The sequence below is a fragment of the Mustela lutreola genome, chromosome 6 (assembly GCF_030435805.1).
Source record: "Mustela lutreola isolate mMusLut2 chromosome 6, mMusLut2.pri, whole genome shotgun sequence".
NCBI lineage: Eukaryota > Metazoa > Chordata > Mammalia > Carnivora > Mustelidae > Mustela > Mustela lutreola.
The window spans coordinates 139,802,760-139,829,260 of NC_081295.1; the positions used below are offsets into that span (position 1 = coordinate 139,802,760).

At 51.9% G+C, this 26,501-nt stretch overlaps 1 protein-coding gene across 2 annotated transcripts in view; it reads right to left on the reverse strand.

Annotated features, from left to right (window-relative positions):
- The window catches only part of TXNDC5 (thioredoxin domain containing 5), a 33,437-nt gene extending 7,556 nt beyond the window's left edge, over positions 1-25,881 (reverse strand). The window contains exons 1-10 of one of the 2 annotated variants that reach the window (XM_059179217.1): positions 25,565-25,873; positions 21,380-21,529; positions 16,176-16,281; positions 11,911-12,007; positions 9,570-9,685; positions 7,496-7,582; positions 6,779-6,919; positions 3,872-3,954; positions 2,021-2,150; positions 464-709 (exon numbers count right to left, since the gene is read on the reverse strand). In XM_059179217.1, coding sequence (XP_059035200.1) covers positions 587-709; positions 2,021-2,150; positions 3,872-3,954; positions 6,779-6,919; positions 7,496-7,582; positions 9,570-9,685; positions 11,911-12,007; positions 16,176-16,281; positions 21,380-21,529; positions 25,565-25,836 — 1,305 coding nt within the window. In that variant the 5' untranslated portion in view covers positions 25,837-25,873 and the 3' untranslated portion in view covers positions 464-586. Of the gene's footprint in view, positions 1-463; positions 710-2,020; positions 2,151-3,871; positions 3,955-6,778; positions 6,920-7,495; positions 7,583-9,569; positions 9,686-11,910; positions 12,008-16,175; positions 16,282-21,379; positions 21,530-25,564 lie in introns of those variants that run through there. The other variant, XM_059179216.1, reaches the window with a different exon arrangement.
- Positions 25,882-26,501: the final 620 nt, after the last annotated feature.

Here is a 26,501-nt window from a genome sequence, read left to right on the forward strand (position 1 = left end):
CTTTCAGGATGGCTGACCTCTCGCGAGGAGAGGAGCACTGACAGAAACAGCAAGGCCAGGGGTGGATGTGGAGGTATCTTCCAGAGGTGTGGGGTTTCTTCTGTTTTTAGATCTGCTCCAAGCTACTGGCCAACCAACCCCATTATGAAGAAGTCAGTTTTGACCTTCAGATCAGAGGAGTATCACTACGGTCACCTTTCCAGGACTCATGGGCAGTCCCAAACAATGCTTTAGGTGATGCGTTCACCAGAATCACTCACGAGCCAAAAACAGCTCAGCAATTTGATTTTCCTTAACTCTGTTTTAGTCTCAAAGGAAACCATTTAGATTCATCAAAAGAAGGGAAGAGGGGGTGACTGACCGCCAAGGAAAATATTTAGTGAAGGGATCGTGACTTATGTGTTTACTTAGAGAAACTTAGAGAATCTGTAGAGTGTGTTGGCTTAAAAAACACACACACAAAGAAGATACCGCAAGTTTAGTACATTCAGCTCTCTGAAAAACCACCACATGAGAGTCCACAACACCTGCATGACTCGGCTCCAGCAGCCGGGGTGTGCAAGGCCGGGCAACTGGCGAGCGGGTGCTACAGCTCGTCCCTGGCCTGCCGGAGGACAAAGTGCTGCAGCGAGTCAAGGTCTCTGCCTCCGTTGTGCTCGCTGACCTTCTGCCCTCCGCGGAAAAGCAACAGTGTGGGATAGCCTCGTACCTTCAAAAAAAAAAAAAAACCAAAAAAACAGAAGTATGAAGACCAGTGGTCCAGGCCATACACAAATTGCTTCTTAAGTAAAACCAGAGAAACTCCTCAAGTTGCGACCAGGAAAGTCTATGGTTAAATTTTTAAAAGGTACAGACCATTTGAAAAGTACAAAGAAGCAAAGCCTTGGGGCTCCTCACTTTCCCATCCAAAAGCACATTCGAGATCAGTGTCAAAGGAAGGACTTGCCCCAAAAGGAGAGCTTCTGGGGCTTTCTTGCACAGGCCATCACCTGGGGCCCCGGTGAACAGGCACGTTCTGATGCAGCAGGTCCAGCCAGGGCCTAAGACTGCATTTCTGACAAGAAATGGTGGTGCCACCCAGGCACTCCGTGGGCCGCACTGCTTGGCAGCAACAGCCTTGAGAACACGCATTTTCCAGTGCAACAGCAACAATTAACTTCTTTTCTGAGACGTTAAGGAACCCAAAAAAGGGCAGCTTCTAGTGAGAAGTAAATGTCCATGCTACATCTAGCCTCTTTTTTTTTTTTTCCTAAATATTTTATTTATTAAGAGAACATGCACTTGCAAGCAGACTCCATGCTGAATGTGGAGCCCAAGGTGGGGCTCGATCCTGAGATCAGGCCCTGAGCTGCAATCCAGAGTCAGATGCTCAACCCATTGAGCACCCAGGCGCCCCTAAGTCTATTCTCAAGTGAATGAGGTAAGAAGCGCCAGAGCCTCACAGGGATTTCAGAAAACAATGCAAAAGTAAAAACGTAAATTGCAATCTTTTGGGTGCTCAGATTGTGCTATCAGCTCCGGAGGCAGCAGAAGTTAAACAGAAAGACCCAAGCACAGGCTCGCTTGCTGGGACGGCCCTTTCAGGAGGAAGTTCAACCGTTTCCCTTATTCGACCAGGGATTCTAGAACACAGGCTTACGTCTGAAAAATAAGCCACTCGGGGGCTTGAGACGAAGGCTGAGGTCGGTGGACTGCTGGGCCAGCCAGAGAGGCCGTGGAGGTGGCACCCTGTCCCCAATCCCGGACGCTCATTACTGCCCAGGCTTCCGTGCGGACGGCAAAACCTCAAATCCCCAGTGAGCGGCGGACGGCTAATGGGAAGGGAAAGCCTCTCCTTCGACAGAGCATCACTTTTGCTCTTCAAGATGAGAACAAAGCAAGAGCTTCAAGAGGACAGGAGGAACACTGGAGAAGCTGGGGGCAGTGACGGTCGCTGGGTGGGGCCCAGAGGACCGCTCCCTGTGGGTGCCCCCCCGCCCCGCTCAGCCCCCGGGGAGGCCTTCCAGCCACATGTACCCACCGAGTGCTTGCTGCAAATGTTCCGCTCGGCAGTGCAGTCCACCTCGGCGATCTTGACCTCTGCCAGACCAGGGAATTCCTTCCTGGACAGCTCCTCCCACGTCGGGGCCAGATTCTTACAGTGCCCACACCTGGGAAGGGAACGACGCCAGCACAGTGGAGTCCTGGGTCCCGCTCCCTCACCCAGAGTCACTGCCAAGCCCAGTCCTGTCTCTGTGGGAGGCGGTTGCCAATGGCACAGGAATTTATAAAACATCACATTCTCCCACTGGGTGCACTAATGTTTTCTCCTTCTCTGTCCCAAACAAGGAATTCAAAGTCAGTCCGAAGTAGACTTTTGGATAACCTAGTAGAAGCAAACTGGTCTGGAAACAAGTTGAGATTCTGAGACCCTGTCCAGGAAGTGGTGACCAGAGCTAACTGGCCTACAAATGAATCAGACACAACATGAGCACAAGGTGATGGACAGGATGCAAAACCAACTCCACGCATTTTTTAAAAAATGCTTCATTTTAGAATTGATCGCTACGGTCTTGAAATTTTAAGACAACGTAAAAGCTTCCCTGAGCACCCGTCCTCCTACCCACTACTTGATCCATATAGCGTCAGGGTTTTATTAAAAAATAGAAAATAATAGATTTAAAAACATCACTGAGTAGTGTTCCTATTTTTCTTTAAAGATTTACTTTAGAAAGAGAGCAAGCAGGGGGAGGGGCAGAGACAGGGCGAGCATCCCAAGCAGATCCCTGCTGTGTACAGAGCCCAGCATGGGACTTGATCTCACAACCCTGAGATCATGACCTGAGTTGAAAGCAAAAGTCAGATGCTTAATTGACTGCAACCCCCGCCTTTTTTTTAAGATTTTATTGATTTATTTGGCAGCGAGATAAGAGAGCACGCGGAGGCAGAGGGAGAAGCAGGCTCCTTGTGAGCAGAGAGCCCGATGCAGGGCTCGATCCCGGGACCCTGCGATCATGACCTGAGCTGAAGGCAGCCGATTAATTGAATGAGCCCCCCAGGCATCCACCTGTTTCTATCCTTTAAGGATAAACACTGACAAAGCGTGGGAGTTAGGTGCTCACTGACTTGTCTCTGCCACTGTGGTTTCTCCTGAACACTGAGTGGCACCAGCTGTAGAGGAGCTTACTTGTGTCTGCTTAGAAACAGAACCTCACACTCTCCTTGAGCCTCTGCTCTTGTAAGTGGATTGTTTGTGAAGACAAGGCATTCTTCCCATTTGACTGCTGAGAAAACTGAGCTTCAAAGGAAAGAAAGGGCATGCAGAGTGACAGCCGTGTAAGTCTCGGCACCCGCCATCGACTTCAGGTAGCCCTGGTCACAAACTGGGTGTCCTCCCTCTGTACGCTCTGGTCCCTGAGAACCACAGGCCCGAAGGTTCTGGTAACTGGGGAATGCACGGAACGGCCCCACCAGACCTCTGCTCAGCTTCTCGACAAGGTCCAAGAGACTAAGAAGCAAAGCTACATCATGATGTTCGTGGTTAGTTAACCAAAAAAAATCAGTCTACTTGGGAAATGACAGATACCACAAAATTCAAGTTTTATATGGCCATCCTAACTCTCCATGTTCATGTTTTCCCCAAACACACTGGACTTTAAAATACACTGACTCATTCTCCATAAATAACTGTTTATGAATACCACCAAACCAAACCTCAACCGAGTGAAACAGAGGCACAAACAACCCCCTTTTCTTATTTCCTACGACAGAACCCACGTGTAAACGTAGCATCTGCCCAACACCAAGACTAGAGTGCAGGCCGATGAGGGGGAGATGGTGATGGACTCGAGCACACTGGGGTGGAGTAGTTTCTAATTAAACAGACACTTACCACGGAGCATAAAACTTAACGAAGGTTATTCCTTCTGCAATGGTGTCCTCGAAGTTCTTTTCCGTGAGTGCCAACACAGTGCCCTGCAAGGAAGGGAAAAGCCGGGGCAAACCTGCATCACTTAGAGCAGGGCAGGGCCATGCTTTGGGGTGGCAGAATATAAATCCGTAATCTTTTTAAAATGCTGTCATGTAAGGTCACACAAAAATACACAACTCACATATCACAAGCCACACAAGAAGGGCCCGTGAGTCATCAGAGGCTCCCCAGTTCCTGAGCCCAGGAGATGCTTCGAGAAGGTGGCGGGACCCAGGCCAGCACTGCCCTCGGCCAGCCTGAGCGGGTTCAGGTGCAGCTGCCGCTGTCTGGGGCCCCAGGGTTGGGAGCAGGGGGCTGTGCAGCCCTGGGCTCGGAGCCTCCCACACCGACAGGAAGAGTCCGAGACCCCCACGCAGCAGCACACGCGATCTCCCCAGCTATCTGCCACCTGCTCTCCCAGCGCAGCGATCTGTAAAAGTGACCTTCTCTGTGTGCTGACCTCCAGCTGACGGCCGCCCAGCCACAGGCGAGGACGTGTGTGCCACCCATCCCAGGCTGCGTTCTGTCTTTGAGTTCAGAGGGAATGTGCAAACCGTTCATCTCTGCTCTGGCTGGAGGGTGACGGGGGAAGGTGCCACGGGGCCCTGCGCTCTAAGGCAATCTGGTCTTGACGGTCCTTCACAGAATTACATCCACGTGTTTCTCCAAAAACGGATTTGCGACTGTCTCCCAAGAGCAAGACCGTGAGGATTTACCACGTGGCTAAACGTACCAGGCCTGCTCCCCTCGAGTCCGGCATCGAGGAACGCGTGGCAGCGACGGGGAGGCAAAGCCGCCGAGGGCCGCGGCAGCGCACCACCATCCATCTTTATGTCCAGAAACATGACACCACGCTCACTGAAAAACCTACTTCGTGCTGGAAAACTAACAGAAACTGGTCTGTGTGTGAGGCAAACCCCCATAGGGCAGAATTATATTCAATCTGGGACGCCCTTCAGAGCCACCATGACACACATGCTCCCCTAACACATGTGGTCGCAGCTACTACAAAATCGTTTGTTTGCTTCTTAAACCAGAACTTCCCCTTCGAACGAATGCCCAAGTAGTTCCCCCACCTAAGAATCCCACTAAGGGACGGGCTGTGGGGTCGAGGAGGCCCATGACTGTTCCCACTCCAGGATGGGGTAGATGACTCGATTTTTTCCGATTCCAAACCACCAGTGCTCAGGGAACGATGGCCCCAGCAAGTCAGGATCTGTTAAGCACATGCTGAGGGGTCACGCTCACTGCGCTGGCCCTGGGGTACCAGGGCACACTGCCCCCTTCTTTGCCGACGCCCTCCTGGTGTCCCAGCTATGAACGTGGCCTGCTATGTTGTGTAGTTATAGAAACGGAAGGAGCAACGTGAATATCCTGTTCCGGAAATAACGATAAACAGGCCTACAGTTCTCAGCGAGGCCACCAAGCACAGTTTTCCTGGAAAGACGTTATTTTGACTTTCTCTAAAGAACGACCTTTCCACGCACGGCTTCAGCCTTGGCCTCCACCGCCCACCGGACTGCAGACACACACCTGCGGGTGTCGGCTCCGGAGCCCATTTAACTGGCCAGCAGCCCTCCCCACCCGCTGCCACCACAGCCCTGAAAGTCAACAACCCAGAACCTGCACTCCCGGCCTGCCTCCTCGCCCCAGCGCTTCTCTCCCCGCTGGTCCCAGCGCCCACTAGGTCTGCCGGAGCCCCCGTTCTCCCCTCAGAGGCCACCTTCCCGACTGCGCGCAGGAGAGTGGGGCTCCGTAAGCTTCCTGCCTCTGCCCCTCTACCGCGACCACAGCCTCCATTCGGGGTGTCTCCTCATCCTGTTGGCCTAATACACTGGTTTTCCATCTCTTTCCGCCAGGCAGGCATCTAAAATGCGAATCGGTCAAAGGCCCCCACTGGCTCCCAGTAAGTACAGGGCGAAGGTCAGAATCCTTGGCTGGCCGACCACGTCCTCCAAGACCCGTGTCCTACGCCTCGGCTCTGGCCTCCGGCACTGCAGCCCTCGTCCTCCTCTTCCCCCGCCCTCCACCCCACTGCTGGCCCCTGCCCCAAACGTGCCCGGCTGAGTCACACCACGTGCTTCCCTCCTCTACTGGACCAGCCTTGACTCTCCGGCAAACACCAATTCCCCTTTTGGCTCTTGGCCACACTTCCCACCCGTCTGCCCCCAGCTCTCTCAGCCCACTGCGACCAGCCAGGCACACACACCTGGGGACCCGCTTGCGTGCATTCTCCTGTGTCTGCCCCAGCAGACTCAGCCCCCTTCACAAGTAGGAAAGTGGTCTTATTTGCTTTGGTTTCCTGGTGGCCAGGGACAGTGCCTGAAACATGCTCAATAAATGCACACGTGAGTCTAGAACCTTCTGCTCTCTGAATGCAGACTGCCTGCCTCAACAAAAGAAACCCGCTAGGCCAAGTTACCTCTCGGTTCTGGGGCACCATCCTCGCTGCAGCAGATCGCCCGGGGCCTCACCCAGGGTTCAAGTCCAATTACCACAGCAGGGGATGGAAACAAACAGAAGCGGGGGTGGGGGGCTACCGGACAGTAGCCAACTTTCCCAGCAAACACCCTCAAGTACAGTGGTTACCAATCAAAGGGATGAGCTTCCCAGAGCTTCTGCCACCAAATGCTCTTAGGATGGGTCTCACATCTATTTCAGAGACGCCCCTTGGTTTAGACCTTACTAGCGTGTGAAAGTGGCTGAAGGAAACTTCACGTGTTAAAGTCGGCCGCAGCCAGACCCCCTGTTGTCGCGCGGCCCAAAGCACGGGAGGGCAGTGCCCTCCGGGGGCCACGGCTGGCCCTCCTGACCGCAACAGGCACCCACCTGGGCCACAGGCTCAGGGGCCGGCGCCGGGGCCTCTGAAGGCTGGACGCTCTCTGGGGCCTCCGGCTCTGTGCTCTGCAGCTGGGAATCCACGTACTCCCGCAGGGACTCCAAATCCCGCTTTCCCTTGTACTGGTCAATCTGTCCGAGGGAAGAGCCACATGAAAATGCGGTCAATCGGTGCGCCTACTGCTCTCGCTCAAACCTTGTCCCAGCCCGCGCGCCCATGTGCGACCTCCCTCAGGTGTCTCCCTGGTGGGGGTGTGAACCGTGCCACGTCTGCACGCTAGGATTTACACACGAGGGTGCAGACAGCAAAGCAAACATTTTTGCTTTGGTGACAGCTACAGCACCTGTCTTCTGCAGGGATCTGGTCACGAAGCCGGAGCCCGCTCCAGCAGGCCAGCGGCAGACCGTCGGCCAGGGCCGGATCGGGGCACAAGTGAGCCCCTTCCTGGAAGCCGGCGTTAACCCCACTCAAAGGTCATTCTGGATTATTCTAGTGCTCACTTGAGCCAACTGAAATGTGTCAAAACAGCAGGATGACTGACGGGTTTTGTCAACTACCCAAATCTTATCAAGTAAGAGAAAGACACTTTTGTTCCAATATTATGTCTGCCTTTAAACCAGTGCCCAGCAGTCCACACGGGCATCTCGCCACAGCCCACTTGGACTAAGAGAGAGGCCAGCTCTCCACACCACAACCTGAAGACGTACCTTTTGTCCATCTCGGAACCACAGAAGAGTAGGATAGCCACGAACTTGGTTTCCCGAACAGAGTTCATAGTGCTGTGTACAATCAACCTAAAGACAAAGTAAGACCACATTCACCGTTTGTTTCCTCAAGAAGCTTCCTGACACGCGGGTTACTGGACACTCCAGACCTCACGTACCTCACGTACGTTGGTGCTTGCGGCACCACCCCCCCAAGGTGCAGTCTGGGGAGAGACTCCCTAAAAGCCAGCCCAGATGACACTGAGCTAAGGGGGCAGAGGATGAAATGTCCTTTAGAGAAATGACGTACTCAGCTCACCTAAAAAGGCTCATGTTTAGGAAGTCACATTCTGCCTGGAGCTGGTTAACAGCGGGCGGAGAGGAGCCCCCCACCCCTGCTCTCGCCGCAGGGGAAGCCTGGTCGTGTGCGACCGAGGCCCACGCCAAGGCTAGCCTGTGTCCTCTCGCGCCCAAACTTGGGGAGTTTTGGAATCGAGTAGAAGCAAGAAGTCAATTTTAAATAGGAGTATTTGGTATCAAGACAACTGAAAAGATGTCAAATTAGGATGATAAGACGTTCTTAATTCTGTTAGCTCAATTTACCAACTATGGCAGCTTTTTAAATTTATTTCATTTAAATCTCATCAAGATTCTGCTTGTTCAACACTTTCATGAAACACTTTATCCTAAGTCACTTCTTCTTCTTCTCCTACTGGCATTAAGATCAGCTATGTGGGACACTCAGTTGTTCTTCGCCATATCTTCGAAGTAGGATAGAAATACCACGTTCACATGTAAGACTGGAAGTCAGCAGTTAAAGTATTAAAGGGAAATCTCGAATCTGGGTGGGGGGCATTCCATGGTCCCATCTAACCTGGCCACAGGCGTGCCCAGAGATGAAGGGCCACAGCCCGGATGGGCAGACTGTGTCTGCTCATGCCTGACTCTATGAGAAACCGTTACTGACATAAGCTGGAGATAATCTCCCATAAAAATTCAAAAAATAATTTAAGGATACAAGGAATTGAGAAGATAGAGGACAAGAAAATTATGACTCCTTCCATGAAATGTTCAATAAATAAAAAAGTACCACATGCGTAACTAGAACACGTAATTGGAAGTACTTAACAGGCAACAGTGAAAACAGTGAAAATCCGCTGAACTCACAACAACTATTAGAACTGACCAGGAATTTGATCCATGCCAACCGTCTTACTAGGACCCTGACTTTCATCCACACCACACACCACCAGTTAGGTCTCCCTGTGATTTTGCAAAGGCGGAGACTGGGGTGTGGAGAAGCGGCCGCAGGCTGGCCGGGCAGGTCTACGCGGTTCCTGAGCTCACACTCTTGACCATCTCCCTGCACTGGGCAGAGCATCTCACTCAGTGCAGTTCCTGGACACGCAGCATTACTTCTGTATACAAATCAGCCCTTTGGCAAAGTAAAAAATGAGATTTTTGTAAAAGGAAACCCATGCCTGGATGTCTGGTGGGTGCCAAAGGCTGGGTGAGATTAAAAGTGTTTGATGGCCCAGGAGCTGCTCTGGATATTTCCAGAAAATCCACTTATACAGAAGTTGTTAGACACCACTCCTGGCTTCTCTCTGCAAAGTGGGGAAAGCTGGAAAGACTCCCGGGCAGCAGGGAAAGCTGGGGCTCACTGGAGGGGGGCGGCTTGTGCAGGCCTCTGTGAGCACGGAGCCGGGGCTCCTCCAGGTGACAGCTCTTGGGTGAGGTCAAACGTGGATGTCCTCCAAGTCCGGCCAGTGAACATTCACAGGCTGTGCCCCATATCTTTGCAGAAACGGCTCTGGGGCTGCCAATTCAGAATTGGCCATTGCTTCAAAATAAACAAAGAAGCCAGAGCCATAATTTATCTTTAGGCTGTGGAAAAGCCAGCACATTTGAAACCAGGCTGCCATCTGTGAAGGTGAAATGAATTATCAAGTGGCACACTAAATGGAATTAATAAATCAAGTTTGCGACTTTGCACACAGAATGAATAATGGGCTACTCTGCTAATTAATCCAGCCAAAGGCGGTCTATTTCCAGTTTAATAAGGGCTTTCACTTACCTTGCCAATCTTGACAGTTTCAGAATGTTCAAGGCCCAGGGCCAGCTGCTCCCAGGTTGGAGCCAGAGCTTTGCAGTGACCACACCACGGAGCGAAGAACTTGATAAAGTGGTCGCCTTCACGGAGAGCCCGGGCAGAGAAGGGAAAAGGAGGTAACTGACGTCATCCCTTACTAGAGACTGAGTGGAAGCATCTCATCTTTGTCCCCCTGCCAGCGTCAGTGCGGACCCTTTAACTGGCAAAACGTGACTCAGTCGAATAAGTCTGTATCTGTGAGTTCACAGGGATCCTCAAAACAAAATCTACTTTGCCATCTCTGGAGGACAATAGGGAACCAACGCAGTATTTGAAGAACGGGCAACAACGGGGAAGGCTCGGGCGATGATCCCATGTGTCCTGCGTAAACTGCGCCACTGGAAAACCAGCTGATACGTGAGAGCAAGTCTCTCTCCTTAAAACAATGAAGGAAGAAGGTTTTCATAGAACAGCAGCATCTGGCAACCCTAGTGAATGAACGGACTGAGGGAAACGTACTTAAGCGCACCACGGAGACACCACTGGACAAGTCCAGACTGGGAATTCTACAGGTCCGACAACCCACGCGCTCAGCCACCAGGACGCACGGAAGAAAAAGAGATGCTGGGGGAACGTGTAGACTGGGACCCCAGAGAGATGTATGTGAACGACCAAAGTAAACTGTAGTGTTGGGAATGCACACTGGGACGGTGAATGACACAGGGAGGAGTGGTTTCCACAGAGTCCAGGACACTGCCTCCCTGAGGGCAGGCCGGCTGGGACCTGGACAGGGGAGGGGAGGCTGGCAGTTTTAGTCCCTGAACCGGACCGTGGTTACAGAGCAACCACTCCATCACAATTCACTAAGCTCTGTGTTTGTTTTCTGTATCTGTGTTTTACTTGACAATAAAACAGAAGGTTTTAAAACCTGAGTAACACTCCCTTGGCTAGAAGAACAAAACACAAACCCACACAAAATCATTATCTGGATACTGAAGATTTTTTCTAGGCTGTTCTACCTTGACCAGCCGATGGCCTAAAAGATGTCAGGCTGAGACCAGACCCGAATGAGGCTGTGCCTGGGGAGGGAACAAACCAGCAAGCACCAAAACGGGATCCGTGCTCCCAGGACACTGCCACACCACACACTCACCACAGTGGGGACTCATTTAAGGGAAATGGTGAAAACTTGATTCAAAAAATGAGCAACTGATCTGCAAGGCTGAAGCCATGTCTCTCGGGACAGGCAGAGCCCTGACTAACCCTGTGCTGGGAGGTGGGGTTGGGAGGTCTGGGAAGGACCGACTAGAGGAGCGGGACAGCTGTGAGCGCGGGCGGCAACTGTCGCTTCCTGAGGACAGAGTCTCCTGCGAGCAGCTCAAGGTGGCGCTTCAACAATCCACCCTTCACGTGTGACTTGCTTAGGGAGGGACCCATCTGGGCTTATGGGGTAATCCCCTATTGGGGAAAACACCCCAAAACTCCACCGTCGGCGCCCTGGTCTGAATAACAACCTTCGACTCGCAGGGAACACGCTGACAGCATCACAGACACTCTTGTGGACCCTGAGTGTGGTAGGTCTCGACTCACAGTGCTATGAAGTCACAAGGCCAGGCACACGTTTAAACCCTTTTCGCGATGCTTCCAAACCAGTCTTCTGGGAGGATTTCCCTCCGTGGCAGCATTTGAGAATAGAGATCAGGAAAGAAGCTGAATCTGCTTTCAAGTCAGTCAGTGCTGAGCCAACTGTCCAGAAATGTGTGGCCAAAGGACCTACTTGCCGCTTATGTTACAGATTGTATGTAGATCATTTTGATTTTTAGGGGACCATTTTCAAAAAAAAGAGATGTGATACAGAAAAATATTTTAACTGTAAATGCATTCACAAGTTACAATGGTCCCGCTAAATTCTAAGTTAAATATGTAAGAGAAGCTTTTGTTTCTGCCCCAGGGCAGTAAGTGTATGATTCACGTTAATATAAATAAACTCTTTCCTATCCAAGGACGCACTGTCCAGCTGGTGTACAAATTCAGGGTGCCTGCTCATTTGTGAGCTTTCCACAACCCAAGGCTTTGGCTAACACTAAAACTGGCATTTCTTGAAGGACACAGATGAAAGGAGAAATCCTTTCCAAGAGGAAAAGCTCTGCACAAGGATGTTCATGGGTCTCGAAGACAGAAACCATGGCTCAGTGCCACAGATGTCATCCGAGGGCCCGCGAGTGCTATCAAGGAAAAGCCCAGCAAACTGAGCAGTGGTGAATGGTCAGTCGTTCTGAGAGGTGTGTCTCCTGCCAGGAACAGCCGTGAGAGTCACCCAACATACCTTGCGACACGTGCAGCTCAAAGTTGCTCGCTGACAGCTCATAAAGTCCCTGCTTGCGCTCAGGGGCTCTGGGCGGTTCTGCTTCTGGCTCTGGTGTCTAACAGGGAGAAACAAAACAACAGTCATTGGGTTTGTATGCAAAGGCAGAGTGAAACCCACCGAGGAGGTAACCTGTGTCCGTCTAGAACCTTCTACAGATCTCCTTCCTCATCGGACTACATCAAACCTTTGTGGGATGCTGCTGTGTTGAGGGAACCCAAGGCAGGAATGGACTCTCAGGGCTCTGGACCCTTCAGCAAGAAGCCCCTTAGCAGCCTCACCCAGGGACCGGTTCTCAAGACAGCCGGTGACCGCCATCCCCACCCCAACCTGCCCTCTGCTGCCCTTAAGCCCAACCGAACAGAGCAGGCAAACCAAAAGGGCAGGCCCAGCCCACAAAGGCACACTGTCCTGTTGTTTACAGTGTGACCTCAGATTCCACGGGGAACGCAGGATGAAGTCCCTGGCGGGCTGCAGCTCCCGCAGATATAGAAGCGTCAGCAGAGGGGAGGGCCCGGTGCGCCTCGGTGCACACAGCAGGTGGGTGATGAGACCCTGAAGGGCTGGTAAAGGGACGAGCGGGGCGGGAAGGAGGACAAGGCAGGCGCCCGGCAGGCAGTGCCAGAGAAGCATAGGGCTGCACTCCTTAGTTCACACCACAGAGGCCGGGACAGACTCGCAACACGGGAGTGAGAAACGGCTTTTCAAAGGACGCTTCTGCCAGCTCTAAGCGGGCCCCGTCGTGTGCAGCTGGACGGTCACCACAGTACCACGGGACTCCCGACCGCGCAGCTCCACAGCTGTGGCCTCCAGCCAAAGCGACTCAAGGGTGACAAAAAGATCACACAATCACCATTTTGCTACAGACCCATGGATGTAGGTTACTAAATTTATATCTGGCAGCTCATGTTTCTCTGAAAAAGAATATTGGGGCGCCTGGGTAGCTCAGTCAGTTAAGTGCCTGCCTTTAGCTCTGGTCAGGATCCCGGGGCCTTGGGATCGAGCCCTGCTTCTCCCTCTCCTCCCCACTCATGTGGGCACATGCACACTCTCTCTCTCAAATAAAATCTTAAAAAAAAAAGAAAAAAAAAGAATATCCCAATTAAACCATTAAAAGTTTAAAAGTGCCGACAGCTCAAAGCTGTGCAGAGCTGTAATCAGAAAGCACCAGGAAGATGTTCATGCAGCTCTGGGCCTGTAGAGACTTGCAAAGTGCTAGGTACTTCCACAAAAAGATGCCCAACAGAATGGTGACTAGGTGAGCAGTCAGTGAGTTCCCAGAAGGTAAGACACTCCATGTCACCTTTTGTAAGATAATCAAAGGGCTTTCCATATTTTTCATTGTTAAAGTGCTCATGTACAGCTCTGAGGGGGCAGATCACTTCCTGGGCCCTGTGGCTCGTACCGGGGCAGCCCGACCGCCGTGGCAAGAATGTAGTATGTTACAGATACAAGCACACAGGCACAGACACGGACACACTCTCACCCTGCTGCTGACCGTATCAGCTTACAGATTCTTAAGAAAGTGACCAGGCAATATTCATCAACAGCCATAAAAGAAGTCCGCCTTTTCTCTTTCCCTTTGCATTGCAATTTCATGTCCAGTAACAGATTCTAAAAACATCACCCAAAAATAGGAAAATAATGTCTTTTACAAAGATTTACATGTTCCTTATGTATCTCTGATTAAAAAATTATAAATAACCTAACTATCCATTGACAGAGAAGAGTGGAATTGTGGCAAACCCACATGACAATATAAAATACTATCAATATAAAGATGTAACATATAAAAATATTGCTTGTCAAATGAACCATGTTTATATGACTAACCGTTTAAGAAAAAAATACAGAAACAAATAGGGCAATCTTAAAGTTGGAAGTAGTGGATCTTCTTTTGAGCTTCTTTAATATTGCCACAACACGAGGAAGGTAATCTAAATTTATCCTATATCCATATACAACATCATCAAGTTACTTAGGTACATATAGAGATGAAGAACTTTTTAAAAAGTTTCCACATACAATAAAAAGCAAGTTCTTTGGAAAGAATTTTCGGTTTGCAGGATCAGGTTTGAGTGTTTGAACTTTCCTCCAATCAGGCACATTGCCGCTGTTTCCAGCAATTGTGGGAGATCTCTACTGCTGACACGGGGATCCAACGCAGCCACGTCCCTTCCGCCTGAGGGGACACAACCCTTCCCCTCAGCCCTTCCTAGCCTGCAGTGGGGCTGCCACCACCCAAAAGGGGAGCTTGGGCCTCCATATGAACGCCTTCTGCCATCCTGATACTGGCAACTTGTTTCCCGAATAAAGTCATCACAGAAGGCTGGCTTTTTGGTAGAAAAAAATACTGACAAAAAAAAAAAATAAATAAGTGTATCTTGAAAGGTTCTTTTGAGACTATTAACCCCTCTTTAAAATTGGCATCCTCCAATCAGAGAACAATTTCACAGAGGAAACAATGTGTAGTTTAAATCTATATGAAAGTTCCACCTGCTCATGTAACTGTCTTGCCGTGACAAAGATGCAAATCGACTCTCTGAGAGGTCTGTGGTTTTCCCTGTTACCTAAAATTAGATAAGTCTCTGCTCCACACTCACACAGTGCCACGCAGTTAGAGGGAAAACGACACCCGAGTAGCAGGTGGGTTTCTGATGAACCATGACCTCTACACAGAATGTGGGGGAGGGGGGCAAGGGACCACACGGTCACCTGGGAAGTGACTCCAGTAGCAGCAGAGGCCTCCAGAACCTGCTGGAACTGCACATGGGCACGGAGCCCCTTCAAGGCAGGAGTGCCTACCTCACCCGACAGAGCGGCCTGACTCAACTGTTCCACTGAGATAACACGGAGAGACGTCAGATGCTCTCACTGTTTCATCCGAATCACCCAGCATGGGACACTGGTCAACCTCCCAGGCCCTAATCAACACACGGCCACGAACCGTCCGTCCCAACCCAGCCTCCATGGGCCTGAGCACTCTGCATTGAGTAGAAGGCACCACACACGGAGGGACACTTAAGGGTTTACGACCATAACGATGTGTGACAAAACTAAGACTCCCGACGTTAATCTGAGGGAGAGGATTATACAATGTTCTTAGTAACCTTCTACACACAGCCACGTCTTTAAACAGTACCTCAGAAATCAAAGTCTCCGCCATTTCCTGGTATCATTACCTGCCCCCCCACCCCCGTGCAGGGAGGGCCACGAAGACTCTGAGAGCACCAGGGGTATTTATTCGATGACATGCTCGGCAAAGCCAGTGAGCACCTCGGGGACTGAGAGTCCAGGCGAAAAGGAGGGGGTCACGCTGTGGTACAGCTCGTGGAGGCAAGAGAGGGCTGAGGTTGGCCTGGACTGGAGTTCGGGCTTAGGCCTGGCCTTGGCCCCAAGTCAACCTGTGACGCTCAAGAACTAGTGCCAACTGTATACATGTGGCACAGAGACTGATGTTAGTTAACAAGTAGTTAACTGTCAGTTAACAAGTAGTTAACAAGTATTTAACTGTCAGTTTAACAAGTAGTAAGTGTGTATCTGTGAGACGTGCACTGGGACAGTCACAAATGACAGTCTCCGAGGGCTGACTCTGCCACCACACGAGGGCCAGGAGGGCCAGTAAGACGGCACAAGGTCGGCAGGACGGGAGAACCGCCTAAGTCAGGGGAGCGGCACACGGGGCCATCTTCATTACCCTCCTCCTCCTCATTCATACATCACGCATACTCTTCTTTCTACATTTATGCATCTTTGAATATTTCCATAATAAAAACCTTCCTAACAGGTCATCTTTTTCCACTGAGGTATGCAAACAGTAGAAACAAGAGACCAAAAGTAGACGGAGTGGTTGTGGGGGGCTGGGGGCACGGTGAGGGGGGACTGGTGTTCAGAGGGGACAGGGTTTCAGTTCTACGTGGTGAAAAGAGGCCTGGGAATGGCCGCTCATGGGGTGAATGCACCCGAGTTCATACCCTGAATCTCTACATTTAAAAAATGGCTAAGATCACCAGTTTGGTATCATGTATTTTACCACAGTAAACAAAAACTGGAAGGGGAAATAGTTCATTTTTACTTACAAATGTCAATTAGTTCTAAACGAATATAAAGTTGCTTTGAAATGGGAGCCTTAAGTTTTCACCTGAACTGGCCTCTCTGTCCCCCTGGAGTGCGGAGAAATGAGGGAAGGGAGAGGGCGGGCGCCGGGAGGCCTCACGTGCACTCACCGCGGGCACCTCGTTCAGCGTCTGCAGCATCCAGTTCTCCAGCGCCTGGAAGTCTCGAGGCCCCTGATACTTCACAGCTTCTTGGCCAGGCTTGAAAAACTTCAAGCTAAAAGGCGAAAAAGGACAAGACAGAGCAGATTTTTCAACCGGTCAGAGGGGTCTGCGTAGACGGCGCCGTCCCGTTGGGATGCAGTCAGAGCACTGCGGCCAGGCACAGAACTGCCCCCTGCACTAGAACTTGAAGAAAGAGGAGAACACATATCCACTTACTCCCACACTTTTAAAAAGTTTCTTCCCTTACTCAAGAAAAATAAGAGTGAGCAGAACATGTCAAGTCTATGAGACCGTGAACAAAACCCCAAGTGCATTCGGGGAACAGGCCTTGCGAGCTTCTCCCTGCTGGTTGTTTGCCATCCTTCCTAGAGTTTAGAAGTTCTTACATTCTGCATTTGTTAAAAAAGCAAAACTGTACTAGAAATAGCACTGTTGTACAATAAATGTATTCCCAGGCCATCCTATCTTATAAGACAAGATATATCTTGTCATATAAAACGAGAATATCCAGGTTCTGCGAGAATTTACATTTCCAGCTTTTGAGAATAGCCTTGACATTGGTTAGGGTGGTCTATGCATTCCCCACAGAGAAGGAATCTTCTTTTCATCATGTATTAGCCTCAGACGGTATCTGCACATCGGATACGGAGCACTTCCTTCAGTGCTCGAGCAGAACACTCTGCCTGTGGCCGACACTACACTTCCGGATCCTGTACCCTGTACCCTGCCCCTGGTAATGGAGAAACACGCTCCAGATCAGACCTGACAGAAGGTGTCAAGGATGGCGAGAACACAGGGCTCCTGACGGAGGAAATGACACACAGACTAGCGTTCTCTGGCCAGCTGTGCGTTGACATCACCCCTCCCTGCCTGTGGCACATGGTGCACGTCGGCAGCTTGGGGTGCGGTAGCTGCGGTCAGAAGTCAAGACATGCAGAGATCGGAGCCGTGCGCTTTGCTCTCCAAAGATCTTAAAAATGAAGGTTTGTGGGGCGCCTGGGTGGCTCAGTGGCTTAAACCTCTGCCTTCGGCACAGGTCATGATCTCAGGATCCCAGGATGGAGCCCCGCATCGGGCTCTCTGCTCAGCAGGGGGCCTGCTTCCCCCTCCTTTTCTCCCTGCCTGCCTCCCCCCACTTTCCTCCTGTCTACTTGTGATCTCCCTCTCTCTCTCTTTGGCAAATAAATAAATAAATAAATATTTAAAAAAAAAAAAAAAAAAAAAAAGGAGGTTTGTGCTATGCATGAAAATCAGTGCAGGGGCTGGAATAAAGCATCACAGGCTCCCAGGCCTCACCCCCCTGCCCCCACCAAAACCATATCCTGTGACAGACTTAGGGGATGCCTATTGGGCCTCCAGTGAAGAACAGAGGCCCTGATTCCTCAGTAACTTTTACCTTTACAACCCTAACAAAAAGCCAAACTCTAGCCAGTCCAACAAGAACACCTGAAACTTGACGAACTTTAAAACTCTGAGTGACTGGGAAGCATGATCTCACGATTAGGAAAGCTCACACCCGCCCCTGAGGCCTCGGGAAGCTCTGGAAAGCTTATGCTCACAGAGAGCTAGGAGATGTTTCATGCACACAACCTCCCCACCCCCAGCCACTGTCTCTCTTCCAGTGGGCACCTCCCCAACCAGAGTGGAAAAGGAGCAGAACCCTCAAAACACTCGGAAGGACCAGCACTATCAAACTCGTTCCCCGGGGCGCCTGGGTGGCTCAGTGGGTTAAAGCCTCTGCCTTTGGCTCAGGTCATAATCCCAGGGTCCTGGGATCGAGCCAGGGTCTTGGGATCAAGCCCTGTATCAGGCTCTCTGCTTAGCAGGAAGCCTGCTTCCCTTCCTCTCTCTCTGCCTGCCTCTCTGCCTACTTGTGATCTCTGTCAAATAAATAAATAAAACTCTTTAAAAAAACACACACACAATCCTCATTCCCCATTTCTCTGTGAACATTTAAATGCTGGAAACCTAACCTGTGACTTTTTCTAATTTAGTCACAGGTCAGGTGTGTGACCAAATCAGAACTGAGCAACACACAAATAAACAATGTTTTAAAATCTCTTCTTGTTGGACTAGAAATCTTTCCAGCCTGCCCAAACGTCCTTCAGTTCACAGAGCCTAGGGATAGAATTAGGGTTCTCTTCGCAGACCTTCCCACCTGATCAGGGCATCTGGCCCCAATCCTCACTGTGGATGGGCTAAAGAAGGTGATGGGGGGATGGCCACAGGGTCTACGCCCTAAGGACAGCCCCAAACTTCCACATGGGAGTCTGCTTTCCCTGGTGATCTGTTTGTCTTTCAAGGAGACTGCGGGAGAGAACACCTCCATGTGTGGGTCACTCTGGAAACCTGTGATCAAGGTCCTAGCACCACAGAGGAGGTGGTGTTACTGGCTGATTTGTGTCCCCTGAAGCAGATCTGTTGAAGTCCCAGCCTCCTGTCCCTCTCAGTGTAGCCTTATTTGGAAACAGGATCTTTAGAGAAGTAAGCAGGTGACAATGAGGCTATCAGGGCGGGCCCTAGTCAGGGGTCCCTAGGAAAAGGGGAAATTTTGGCCAAGTAGAGAGACACGCACTGAGAAAGACAGCCCCATGAGGACAGAGGACGGGGTGCAGCCCCCACTAGACACTAGGGAGAGGCAAGAAAGGACTCCCCTCTGGGTTTCGAAGGGGTTACGGCTCTGCAGATGCCGCGACGCTGGGCTGCTGGCCTCCCAAGCTGTGAGACAAAAAGTTTCTGTTCTCTTCAGCCACCTGGTGTGTGCACTTGGGTCGGCACCGGCAGCAAACCTCCTCTGGCCTGCCTGGCTCGGTTTCCCCAGAGGATGCAGACTCCTTTACCAGCTCAACAACGGTGACCTCAAAGCACACTGAACCTCCCCAGGAACGTGAGAACCCAAATTCCCTCCCTGTGCAATCCTGTGTTTCAGTTAAAGGAGCCGGTGACTCCACAGGGCGTGCTTAGGCATCCGAATTCGTCATCTCCGCGTTCATCATCTGATGCGCCTCCCCAAGACGGGCCCCGCGCCACGGGTAGCAGAAGCTCCCACAGGTCAGTACATGAACACCCCAACGGACGTGTTCCACTGCAGCATGCCCTGCCTCCTGCATTCGAGGAGAAAAACCTGTTCTAGGGCACTTGTACAGGGCTGGAGGGTCACAGAGGTTCCTTCCCCAACAATGTTCAGTGTCGTGTGAGTGCACTGCAGTTCTGTATAAGGACACAAAACCAGTGCACGGTGTTCCTGGAGACCGTATCTTCTAAATCAGGACACATGACTCAGTGTGGCTCTTTTAAAATCTGTGAATAACAGGGCACCTGGGTGGCTCAGTCAGTGGAGCGCCCCACCCTTGATTTTGGCTCCGGTCAAGATCTCAGGGTCATGAGATCGAGCCCCGCAGCAGGCTCTGTGCTCAGCACAGAGTCTGTCTCCTTGTCCCTCTCCTCTGCTCCTCCCCCTGAATGCGAGCGAGCTCTCTCTCTCTCTCAAATAAATGAATAAAATCTTTAACACCTGTGGAAAACATCTGTGCAGTAACTGATGTTGCAGCCAGACAGCTCCTATGACCAGGTCCAGGTGGAGCCTTCTGCCGCGCCTTCGGATGCCCGCTACCACTTGGCCTTCTCAGCCTATCCCAAGTGCTGTCTTGCTTCCGAGTGGTGTGGCTGGTGGCATACGCCACATGGCCACTATGGCCGGCTACTTAAGAGTGGACACGACAGCCGACCATCTCAGTTGTCCCTGCACTTTGAAAGCAACAGGCTCTCAGCAGGCAAACCTCTATCTCCTCACCTGGCCCCACGACTCACTGATGGCTTCCTTGTCTGAGCTGAGTCTCCTTTAGAGGCGAGGCTGTGAAGCACAGAACAATCATACCTCCAGGGTTGGTACACTTGGTACAAAATTTTCTCTCTAGTGATCTGATCTGATCTGAATGACGGCACCCAGATTAGCAGCAGTCACCAAAGACCAAGAACTGCAGTGTCCTTTACGAAAATGCCAAATTTCCAAATGTTAAGGAAGGCCTTAACATTTACTGGGTATGCTCAGATCAGTGTTTGCAAATGTGCTATTTCACGTACCGTGAAATCATGGACCAACATCCTCCTTTAGACTCAGGTTAAACCGCGTGGCCAGGGCTGCACGATAAGCCACCAGCAGAGCTGGGTTTCAGACATGGCTTCTAGGTTCCAGCCCAGAGCTCCTTCCCCTTTTCTGTGCTGCCTCTCGGGTTTGAAGCAGGTCCAGGTTTTATAAGAATTTACCCCGTTCATCAGTTTGAACAAAAAGTTTGGGAGTTACAGTGGCCAACCTCCTTTTGGGAACATCATCTTCCCTGTTCAGGAGAAGGGCCCTTCTCTTTAACACTCACCTTGTGGCCAGAGAGGGGCTGCTGCCCTCCTCTCTGGGCACAAGTGTTTCTGGAATGAACACTCCATCCAAGCGGGGCCATTCAGTGGTGAGCCCAAGCCCTCCACGATAGCAGACAGATACAGAGTTGGAGAGTTATGTCACCTTAAGGAAGGTATGGGAAAGAAAGGCCCCCAAACTCAGGGAACTGAGTCTCAGACCTTCTTCCATGGCCTTCTAATTGATCCCCTCTTTTGCTTCTCAAGCCAGTTTCAATTTCTATCTCTTAAAACTAAAGAATTTAACTGTCAAGGGAGTAAGAAGCATCGCTTGTCAGAACTTCTGGATCCTACTTTGTCAACTTTCTTTCCAACAGAAACGGCCCCTGCGCTCGTCACATGGGAAATTACTCCAGGAAGGATGCTTAAGGATAACAGAGTGACCCAAAACTTAAAACTGATGACACGGTACGCTCATCGCATTGAGGGGTGAATGTCACACCTGACAGGACACCAAGGAGGCTGCCATTTTTGTCACACAAACACATTCCTTATAAATAGGAAAACCCAACACTGATTAATGAAAGGCTTTTTCCAAGCAAAGCAGAAGGAGGAAAGACAGTGCGAAAAATGCTCTTGCCCTAACAACAGGGACCGGGCGCTTCAATTTATCATCTCCTCCCTCCTCGGAACTACAAAACAAGAGACCAAGTTTAGCGTGAACTTTCCTTGGCCGAGAGGGGCTGGCAGACGGCCGTGGAGAGCCAGGCGATGCAGGGCCCAGGGCCCCGCCCACTTACGTGGGGTACCCTCGCACCCCCTGCGCGGAGCACACGTCTGAGTCGGCGGTGCAGTCCACTTTGGCCACGTAGACCTTGGCATCCTCCATGCTGTTGTACTTGTCTCCCAGGTCATTCCAAGTGGGCTGCAGCCGCTGGCAGTGTCCACACCTGGAACAAGGGGAGCGAGCACGCTGAGTCCCGGCTCAGAGGCGCGGCCCCACCCGGACCTTTCTTTCCTCTGCCGCAGGGAAGGACGGCTCACCTTCGGGACACAACGCACTCCCCTGCCTCAGATCCCCAGGGAGCCCCTGCATGGTTCTCAGCAGGAAACCGAAGCTCAGCAAGGTCCTGTGCCCACCACGCGCCTTGCTCTAGCCCCCGCTGCCCTCCCATTTGTGCTCCATACACCTGCACCCACCTGCCCTGGCAGTGTGCCCAGAGCCAAATGATACCACGTGGGGCTTTCTAGAAAGGCCACAGCATGGCTTACCCCTGGAGATCGGTACCTGCTCTGACACTCGCTCCCTAGACCCACTTGCCGAATTCCTGTTTGCTCTCTCGGTTTAGTTTGGATGTCACTTCTTCCAAGAAGTCAGCTCTGACTAAGGCTGTCTGGTGCCCTGCTCTGCTTTTTCTAGAAAACTCCCTGGCTTCCCCCTCTTCTGCAGCAACTGCTCACCATGATGGCTCCCTCTTAGTCAGGACTCTCTATACTAAATAAGTATCTGCAATGGAAGGTGACCTAAAAGTTCATTCAATTCTCCATTTTCTAAGAAGCATTATTTAGAAAGGTCTATGGCTACCCAAACTTCTAAGTCTGATGTCACCAAATGTATACTTAGGATATTGACTCTGGATTTACCGGTACATTTTTAAATCACCTATCATTTAAAATAATATATTAACTTGAAATTCTTGCTTTTTGCTACTCTTCCCATTCCTTGACAGCATCAGCATCTCTCCCATCACTAAATCCACTTTTTAAATCATGTAACTGATGACCTTCTTTAATTATCAGCTATCTGCAATGCACTATTTGGAGGCTGTGTGAGCCTGTGCTGGAAACCTTGTCTCGAGCTTCAAGTACAGTCACAGAATTATATGGCACATTGTGTTTTTTTTTTCTTTTTTTGCTATTGTTGTTGTTTGTTTTCATTCACCTGGTGTATATTCAGGATGTCTACAAAGTAACAAAGTTGCCACATTGCTTTTTAAAGTAATCTTTAAAGTGCTTGCTTATAAGAACACCCAGGGGCGCCTGAGTGGGTCAGTGGGTTAAGTCTCTGCCTTCAGCTCAGGTCATGGTCTCAGGGTCCTGGGATCAAGCCCCATATCAGGCTCTCTACTCAGCGGGGAGCCTGCTCCACCCCCCCCACCCCTCCCACCCTACCCCCACCCCGGCCTGCCTCTCTGCCTACTTGTGTTCTCTCTCTGTGTCAAATAAATAAATAAAATCCTTAAAAAACACAAACAAAACAAACAAAAACAAAAACCACCCAACACTTAAAACTGTCAATCTGTCCTCAGACTAACTTCTCAAGAAAATCACTGTTAAGTTTCTTTGCCTCTTTTTTCTTTTTTTCTTTGCCCCTTTTCTTTTCGGACAGTGGACGTCCACTACCAGCACTGAACAAGTTTGCTTCCGGCTACTGTGGCTTCCCTGTGCAGCACTTTGCTGGCCAGCCAGGAAAATGCCTGCTTTATTAGAAACTCAAATACAGGATGATTCCCTCTTTTCTGGAAGATAACAGTGAGGGAAAAGCAATGTTACATGTAAATTATATTGTTATATATTAAGTTATATAATTTAAATAGTGCAAGTGCCATGAAGACCGGCATTGTTCTTTTTACAGCTGTATTCCCAGTACCTAGCACATGCCTGAAAGGGACTCAGTTTGGCAATTTCTTAGTGATGGATCGACCCACAGGTGCCATGTAGTCAGCGCTCTGGTTTGGGACCCTTGTGGCACCTCTGAGACAGTAGCTGAACTCATTTTGTGGCCATGTAATAGAGCAAAGCCACCTGGTCCTCCCAAGGAGGTATCCCCAGCCTTGACCTCATTGTGACCAGATTCAGCATGACCTGCAACTGGACAGACAGAAGCTGTGGCCTGATGTCAGCCCAAAATCCACAGCAGTAGGACAACGTTACATCTACCAAGTTCAGAGCAAAATATATAGGGCAGGTATTCGTTACATGCCACGCCTGCTCCCCTAAGTCACATGTGGGCTCCCGATACTCCAGAGACGGTAACTGCAAAGAGATGAGGACCAGGGGTAGGCTACAGCATATTCTATCTGTGCTCCAATCTGTTCTTAGCTTCTAACTTTTAATGCCATGTTTATTCTGTAACAGACTAATAAGAAGCAAACAAAAACTTTAAAAGTAACTTTTCTGTGAGCACCCATCTAAAAAAGGAAGTTCCTTAATACCAAGTCCCAGGGTTTGCCAGTCTGTCCCCCACTGGGTCTAGGACTAGCAGGTACTGAGACTCCAAAATTAAAACTTTATTGGCACTGCATGGACTTTAAAAATCTACAGGTCAGTTTTTCTTTAAAAAATAAAGAAAAAAAAATCCATGGACTTATCCCACTGAAAGGCACTCCAATTAACTGGTGTATTTTAATTGAAACAGGTACTCCCAGAATATCCCTTCACAGAATAACTATTAAGAACGAACGATTTTGGGGGGCACCTGGGTGGCTCAGTGGGTTACGCCTCTGCCTTCAGCTCAGGTCATGATCTTGGAGTCCTGGGATGAAGCTCCACGGGGAGCCTGCTTCCCCCTCTCTCATTGTGGGGGAGTGCAATGCTGCCTGCCTCTATGCTTACTTGTGATCTCTGTCAAATAAATAAATAAATAAATATCTTAAAAAAAAAAAAAAAAAAGGAAGGAACGGGGTTTTTTGTGCTACAAAGTATTTTCCAGACCACTGTAGCCCTAAACCTTCCGGTCCCGCTGGTTCCTGGGAAGCTGAAACACAATGAACCCCACTGAAACACTGTTAATACATGACAGCTCTGACCCAGACCTGATAACTCCAAACAAATTGAAATACAGTAACAGTCTCACTATGAAAAAAAGAGAAAGAAAAAAAGTTTCCTCCAACTTCCACCTGCACATTTTCTGAACAAGCCATTTTGCTTGGGCATCTTTCTCTTGCTTCCTACATCCCTTTCCCACATCTCCCTAAGCCTCTCTCCGGGTATGGGGAAGAATGCCAAATGCTGCAATAAGCCTGCAAACTGCCTTGTGCCCTAGAACTGGCTTTCTGCTCTGCCCCACGCGAACTGCACTTCGGGGCATGTAGGCCTTGGAAGGAAAGCACTACCTATGCTTGTGTAAACGTCAGGAAGTCCTTCCCGTAAGACAACTCCCAGGGAAGGGGCCTCTGGTGTTGGCACGGAGGCCCACACTGACGCCTCCACCGGAGAACCAAGGCAGGAGGAACCCTCTGCTCAGCTCACACTTTCCAGAAGACCAGGCCCCAAGAGAGCAGAGGGGTGGAGGTGCCAGAGGGCAGCCTAGAGCGGAGCGGCCCGAGAGCACACCCCGTCCACACGGAGCTGCCTCGGGGTCCCGGGCATTTGCACTACTCTCGGCTTCCCGGGGTAGCACAGGAACCCCCCCTCTGCCTGGGCCACCCCTTCCCATCTCGTGAACACACGAAGTAGGAAATCCCATCTTTGCGAGTTCTATTTCTCAACTAATCCCTCGTGCAAGGGATCTGCCCTGCAGCGAGTGCACGGAATCCGACCTCCGCGCGTCCCCGGCCGGAACCCGGTGGCCGGGGGCCGCCGCACATGGCACACGGGTCGCGGCCGCACCCGCAGGCCGCCGCCTCCGGCCCGGCGCAACAACTTTGGGACGGGGCTGGGGGCTGGGGACCGGAGAGGTGGCCCCACAGGGCGACGCCACCACCCGCCCCTCCCCCGGTCCGGGGAGTCGGGGGCGGGGGGACCCGGAGCGGGGGCGGGACGGCCTTTCCCGGCTGTCCCCTCGGGGCCCGCCCCCTCCTGCACCGCCCCGGCCGCCCTGCGCCACGTCAGCCGCGAGCGCCCACGCCCCCGGCCCGAGCCCACCCCGCGCCCCCCGGGCAGGCCGCGGCTCCCGGCACCCCCCTGGCCCCCGGCTCGGTCCGCCCCGGCCGCCCCCGGCGCGCAGGGTGCGGGGCCGCGAGGAGAGCGGCGCGGCCAGTTACCAGGGCGCGAAGAACATGACGAAGTGCGCGGCGCTCTGGATCCCGTGCGTGAACATGTCGGCAGTGTACAGGTGCTTGGCGTGCGGGTCCTGCCCGTCCCCGCCGTCCGCCGCGGGGGGCCCGTCCGCCGCCGCCGCCGCCGCCCCCGGCTCCTGGGCCCAGGCGCCTCCGCGCCCGCCGCCGCCATCGCCGAGCAGCAGGAGCAGCGGCAGCGCGGCCAGGGCCAGCGGCCGGGGCAGCGGCGGGAGGAGGCGTCCGGGGCGCGCGGGCATCACGGCGGGGCTGGCGCGCTCTCGCCACGGCGGCCGGTCCCCCTCGGCGGCGCCCGCCCGCTGCAGCCCGCCCCGCGCGCCGCCCCGCCCCGCGGAGGCCGCGCCCCCTCCTCGCCCCGCCCCGCGCCCGGCGCGCGCCCGCTGCCCCGCGGAGGCCAGTGGGCGCGCGCCCGCTGCCCAGAGTGGGGACGGTGAGTGGTCCCCGCCGCGGCACGACCCCAGGGCCCGCTCAGCCCAGAGGAAGGTGGCCGGTGGAGGGCGGGAGAGGCCGGGCCGGGAAGCCACAGACCGGAGTGCCGGCGTCCGTTACGTTCCGCCGCACACACAAAGACCCCAGGGATTTCGAGCCAAAGGAAGGAAAGAGCAGCGGTCAGCAGAGTGGAGGCTCTGGGGCAAAAGTGCTGGGGCTCGCACCTGAATGAGTCAAATGCTTGGCCAGCCCTCAGGTCTGATTCCGGGCCTGTGCTCAGAGGTGGGCTGAAACCCGCCTTCCAAGTGAACCCCTGGCCTGTTATCCCTGCCCTGCCTTAACTTGGGGGTGAGGAGAGAAGGTCAAAGTGACCTTTTTTAAACAAGTCCCGCAGAGCTCATCCTCCAGAGACTGGCTGGTGTCCCCCTAGTATCCCCTGCATTAAGGTAATAAAGAGGAGGGACGACGCCCCTAC